Source organism: Lolium perenne, chromosome 4, assembly GCF_019359855.2.
Source record: "Lolium perenne isolate Kyuss_39 chromosome 4, Kyuss_2.0, whole genome shotgun sequence".
In the NCBI taxonomy this organism is placed as follows: Eukaryota; Viridiplantae; Streptophyta; class Magnoliopsida; order Poales; family Poaceae; genus Lolium; species Lolium perenne.
Genome location: NC_067247.2, coordinates 120,706,075 through 120,712,433, shown reverse-complemented (window position 1 = coordinate 120,712,433; position 6,359 = coordinate 120,706,075). Strand labels below are relative to the sequence as shown.

At 41.3% G+C, this 6,359-nt stretch overlaps 1 protein-coding gene across 1 annotated transcript; it reads right to left on the bottom strand.

Moving 5' to 3' along the window:
* Positions 1 to 1,326: 1,326 nt before the first annotated feature.
* On the bottom strand, positions 1,327 to 3,908 carry LOC127293764 (probable prefoldin subunit 4). The gene is made up of 3 exons (XM_051323408.2): positions 3,757 to 3,908; positions 3,501 to 3,611; positions 1,327 to 1,898 (listed from the first exon to the last, which is right to left on the bottom strand). Exons 1-3 carry the CDS (start codon positions 3,763 to 3,765, stop codon positions 1,638 to 1,640), a joined length of 381 nt encoding a protein of 126 aa, XP_051179368.1. The 5' UTR covers positions 3,766 to 3,908; the 3' UTR covers positions 1,327 to 1,637.
* Between the last annotated feature and the right edge of the window lie 2,451 nt (positions 3,909 to 6,359).

The following is a 6,359-nucleotide window of genomic DNA, read 5'->3' as shown; positions in this document are numbered from 1 at the left end:
TGAGAACTATCTGAATTATCAGAAATGATCATGTTTTCAATCGAACTCAATGGCTTGGGATGCAGGTGATGTGGAGACAAGTGGTCTTCAGTTGTGCTCAATGGAAAATCATGTTGAAGGAAGAAGAAAAAGGGAAACTGAACATGATGCTGAGTAAGCTGGAGGTGCTAGCTTGGCTGCCGCCGCTACTGTCGTGGCCGGAGCCTAGCCGACCCCGCAGAAGATGGCGAGATCGTCGCTGGAGGTGTGTGACATGAATAGGATGTGAGGTTTTGGGCCGATGTTGATCACGGCAGAAGATCTGGCGAGGACACTGGAGGCCAATGCGTTGATGCTGGTTGGTGATGGTGCAGGCTTCAAGGTACTGGAGCGACCATGAAAAACTCTAGTTGTGCTGCTGGTTGATCGTGTGCCCTCTCCTCCCCTCTCGCTGCGTCAAAAACCTCTAGTTCTCGGTCTGTAATGATATGGTGTTGGGTGGAAAACTGATAGGCTTTTGATGTTGGTGTCCTGTGGTTTGTAAAACTGAAAGGTTGTATGTGACTGTGGTTTCAGAAATGAAACCGGGGTTGGAGCCCTGTTTTTCTAAAAAAAACATGAACAATTGAACTACATATTAGCACATTTATGTTTCTGATCCCATTCATGAATAGACAAATAGAAGAAAAGAAAAACCTTGTTAAGTAAATGAAAAAATGGGAGGAGAAGCGAAGGCCGCCTCCACAGTTGACTTGATGCTAACAGGGTCAGGACCTTGCGCGGCCTCATGCACCTTCGTCTCCATGACGGTGCCACGTACCACTAACAATCAACAACGTCTAAATATCATCACTTAACAAACTCTAAATATCTTCTACTACATCACTAGATCATCTACACTAGACCTAACACTCAACTAACACTACATTACAACTAGCACTAACTAATTAGCTACATCAGCGGGCAGCACTCAATATATATGATGTAAATCTATAGAATATAGAGGTCAATAAATATGTTGTTTGTACTTTCCTAAAAACCCGAAAAACGGACATTATACTAATGGTACGGAGTACTTATATTGCTCTATGGATGCGGTGTGCATTTTGGTTCACAGGTTGCAAATCCTATAGTATATCTTGGCTCTATGGATGCTGAGCTTTTGTTTCCTACTTTCCTCTGATCGGAGATGGAGCTACGAAAGGAGTGATTTTCGTCCGTTCGTGGATCCCTCCAATAAACAGGGCAACGCAGATATCATGAATCAATAAATGGCTAACCGTGATACCAAGTTTGATTCAAAGGCAAATGGTCACCCCAGTTCTACGGATAGTTTCAATGTTCAAATAAAACACAAACTAAAAACTCGATAGACTGGCTTCACAGTTTCAATATTCGAATGAACAATCATAGGTAAGAGAACCAAACATTTCAGCTAACAGGGCAGGCAATAGAACCAACATACCCTCATATCAATCTACAGGTCACCAAATAAGAAACAACATTTTCGCATGTTAACCTCAAGAGAATAAACTCCCATATGTTACATTAGCAAGCACACTGTAAGGAACAATGTATCGGGACAAACAAAGCATCTGAATCAGAACAGAGGTGTCATATGATTCAACACTCGAAGACAGCTCCAGTAGTACTCAACTTCAATCTTCCTCCAGGTTGATGGCATCCTTAAACTTCCCATACAGGATCTTCTTCAGTTCAGCCATCTGGGCAAGGATGGATTCCTTCTCCTCCTCCAGCCTCTCTAGCTTCTTAGCTGCATCCTCTTTCATCTGCTCCAGCCTGGTTTCCACATCATCCATCGGCATGTGCGCGAACACCTCTCCAATTTGGAAACGCACCACATCTTCATCACACAAGATAAGTTCATTCCCAGCATCCTCAAGGTTTTCATTTGCTTCCTGGAAAATAGAGGAAACAGGCAAATAGCGTTTAGGGTTGTGGTGTTTTAGAAATTCTGGTTTAAATTCACGAAGGGCAAAGGAGTCTATTGTACTCTATGCAATACTGGCAGCCAAATTTTCTAACACAGCATCTATCAGCAAGGACAAAGATGCAGTTTTGAAAACATGACAGAGTCTCAGTGGACCGACATGTCATTCTCACAGCCAGTGCCAAAAAATGGCCACTCAGCAGTCACAAGTTTCCATTTTTTGCTACAGACAGACTCTCATTAGGCAATCTACTGTTGCTCATTTAGGCATGCAAAATATTTCATGCGAAACAAAGAAATAGTGTAATGCCGCGATCAGAAGGTTGTGTTTTGCTTTTACATAAAGGTAAGCATGTCCGTACCTAATATAAATTAATAAGCTAGCGTATAAAATGGACATCACAATGTGTCATGTGCATACATCAATCAGCATCTGGAGGAATGAACATATATATCTAAGAATCATAATAGTCTAACCACTGTAATTTCTTAGCCTAGCACTCGTGTTCATTCTTTACATGTCATCTCTCAAGTTAAGTTCAGATAGACCCAATAAATCAACCATAATAGTAATATTTTGCAAATGTCTTTATATATATCAAGAGGCTGAATCTTAGCACTTAGCACAACAACACATCTTAGGCCATGATGACAAAAACAGAACGAGTAAGCACATTAGTAAGTAGCACAGTCAGTCAACTCCTCTGTCTAGTGATGAAGTTTTGGTCATGACTTGACAACTATGTGACGATTCGAGAATTGTAGTCCCAGCTGCTAAAGACCCTGAGCCCTCAACTGGGGAATCTATTTAACCAAAATGTTGATCACGAGCTAAACCTATTGTGTTCACTTGTTTATACAAAATAGCATTGCAGTTATAAAAGCATATGGAGCTTAACAAAGGGTACTGACAGAGGTAACTGAACGTAACAACTTTACGAGAAGATTTAGTTCCTTTCAAACACTTCACACAATCTCCCGAACATCACAAAGAAGACTTGTGCAGTATCCCCAGTTCTCAATATTATTATGCATGAGTTGCTAGCTAACAGACAACATACAAACATATAAAATATACCCATAGCAAATTCCATCATCTGACCTAATAGCCATGGAAAATAAAGAACCCATCAAATACATAAAACAGACTATAATGACATATTTTCATACCGCAACCAAGGAAGTACTGCAGGTGATTATAGATGAAGACCAATTCAGATGCAGAGACACACATAAGCACAGATGCTAGTACAGTTCATTCACATGACAGTGAAACAGGTATTTACAGCTCACTGACAAATCGCCTCCTCAAAAGATAAACACCAGAGCACAAAGCATTGGCTTTGCAAGTCCTAGTAACCCACAAATCCCTGTGATCCTATGATACTAACTCCTTAGGTCTCTATAGCCACAATAGGCTACAAACCCCCCAAAAGCCCTTCAGCGCCTCTTCCAAATGGCAAGAGCCCAAATCTCGTATTTTATCTCTTTGGAAACAGTTCAAACAATGCATATCAACAAGTGCATCATAGTCCAAGAAACAGAAGGGGGGCGGAACAGATAAAGAAACCTTGGCAAGCCTGATCTCGTCAGCGAGCTCGTGGAGGCGGTTGTTGAGACGGCCGAACCGGTTGATGTTCTGCTGGTCCTCCCATGTCACCTGCGCCTCCGTGCCGTCGCCCTGCAGGATTAGCCCACCAACACCGCAAGAATCACATCAGATCGGAAGCACGGGGCGTACAAAACAGGGACAGATGGAACGTCGACAGGAACAACCCCTCGCCATTGGGAGATTGGCTTGGCGCTAGGGTTTTCTCCTTGCGTACCTGCTGCATCTCCGATGTCCTTCGGGTTGCGTCGGCGTCGGCCCGCGATGAGAAGCGCCGGCGGTCGCTGCTGGATTTGGGGGCAACAGTGGGGGAGGAAGAAGGATGAAAGAGAAAACAGGACAGATGTGGTGAAATATTGGCCGTTGGATTTCCTTGTGATGGCAAAGAGGAAAGGCCAAAAGGGGTACCACTAGGTTAACTTTCATTTTTTTCATAAACACTAATTGCAATTTACTAGTATACTAGTAGTACTAGTATATGTTCCATGTAATCGTTTTTTTTTGGTAAATAATATATTTCAGATGTTAGCCCTCAAAAATAGCTTGCAATATGCACACACGCTAAATGAAAGAGAAATGAACACACATATATGCAAGGAGTATTACATAGTGCAACAAGCCTACCAATATAACACCTTTTTTTTGCATACGCAAAAAATCGTCACAAAACATGCAAAATGTGTTCAAACCATTTCTCTCGATTATCCCTTTTGCAATTACTTGTCTGCTCTGTTTTCTAGCATGCCACAAGGTGTTATTGTTTTGTTATCTCGAACAATAAGAGTGCGAATGTCCCTCGTGCTTTGAACATCTGATGATATGAACGACTTCAACTTGATCAATAAACCAAAGTATACCAAATCGAATAATATATAACAGAAGTAAAATAAACTAATGTACATTTGATCGAATAACGTATAACACAAGTAAATAACAAAGGTTCCGATAAATTAGAAGTTACAACAAAGTCTTCAAAGTCATCTTCTCTAGCCTCTCTTCTTTGCATCTTGACAAACCTCCAAGACCACGGTGAACAAATCGCTATACACCAAACCAACACAGGTTGCACTAATCTCAAATGTATTGAAGAGCCAACTGAGCCACCCACCCAAACAGATGAGAACCTAATGTAGTAATATCGTTGAAAGCCTTCTGGCCAAGGACACACCCCTTGGAAGGCTGGTTGAAGAACCATTAATTGTTGGTCGTACTCGTGCACACTCCTATTGTTGTCATCACCACCAAGACTGGCGGAAACACTAGAAACCTTATATTTAGAGTCGATGTGACATTTCTTGCTCTTTATATCTCTAAATAGATAACATGACTAGACGATGTGCAAGATGGGCTACCAACTTTGGACCCATGGCGGTGTTTGTTATAAAATCGACAAGCAAATAATGAAGAACGATAAAGGTAAACGCAATGGAGACACGAGATTTAACGTGGAAAACCCCTTCCAACACAGAAGGGGAAAAAACCACGGGCGCCAGCCAACAAAATTTCACTATATTGGGGAGTGTTTACAAACGCCTTGGGTTATCTTATAATCTGATAAACCCTAGTCGACGGCTTACAAGATGTGTATGTAGGCGGTGCCAACGATCCGTACCGTACCAGCGATGGGCCGAAGCGTAGCGGAGTCTGAAGTTAGCCTCCCTTTAGTCTATGAATTTGGATCACAATATAACAAACTCCACCTTGAGATAAATTCCATCTTGTAGCATGAACTTCAACAATCTCCTGAACAACAAAGAAAAACACTTGCTGGCACCAACAGCCATTTGGGCTAAATAGTTATACAAACCAAGCTCGAGCAAAGCTCAAACTTGAAAACGGGAACTGGCTTTGTCATCATATCAGCAGGATTATCGTGAGTACTATCTTGCATACCTTCAGTTTACCTTGAGCAACAATGTCGTGCAATGGTACTTGATATCAATGTGCTTTGTCCTCTCATGAAATATTTGATCTTTAGTAAGGTATAATGCACTTTGACTGTCAGAAAACAAGTTAATGCAAGAATCATCTCCACAAAGCTCAGCATACAAACCTTTCAACCAAACAGACTCTTTGCAAGCTTCATTAATTGCTATTTATTCTGCTTTGGTCGTAGATTGGGCAACAACATGTTGTAACATTGCCTTCCAACTCACAGCACATCCACCAACAGTGAACACATAACCCGTGAGGGATCTTCTCTTATCCAAATCGGCAGCAAAATCTGAATCTACATAGCCTATGAGCCCCTCACCGATCTTGCCAAACTTCAAGCAAGCTTTGGATGTGCCACGAAGGTACCTGAAAATCCACTGAACAACTTTCCAATGTTTTTTACCAGGATTAGCCATGTATCGACTGACCAAACTCATAGCATATGACAAATCAGAGCGAGAACAGACCATGGCATACATCAAGGAACCAACAACACTAGAATATGGAACTCGTGACATGTACTCAATATCTCCATCAGTACTAGGACATTGCAATGCTGACAATTTAAAGTGAGGAGCAATAGGTGTAATAACAGACTTTGCATCATGCATATTAAAACGATGAAGAACTTTCTGAATGTAATTTTGCTGACTAAGAAATAACACACTAGATTTTCTGTCTCTTGTAATTCCATACCTAGTATTTTCTTAGCAGCACCAAGATCCTTCAGCTCAAACTCACTACTTAATTGTGACTTCAAAGTAGTGATCTCTTTCTTGCTCTTGGCAGCAATCAACATATCATCAACATATAACAGCAAGTATATTGGTGATCCATTAACAAACTTGATATAAACACAACTATCATACTGAGATCTCTTACACT

Bases quoted from the DNA above. Each gene is read 5' to 3' on its own strand.
- LOC127293764 (XM_051323408.2), bottom strand. The intron at 1,899-3,500 runs GTTTCTTTATCT...TCTATTTTCCAG, and splicing joins ACGAGATCAGGCTTGCCAAG to GAAGCAAATGAAAACCTTGA.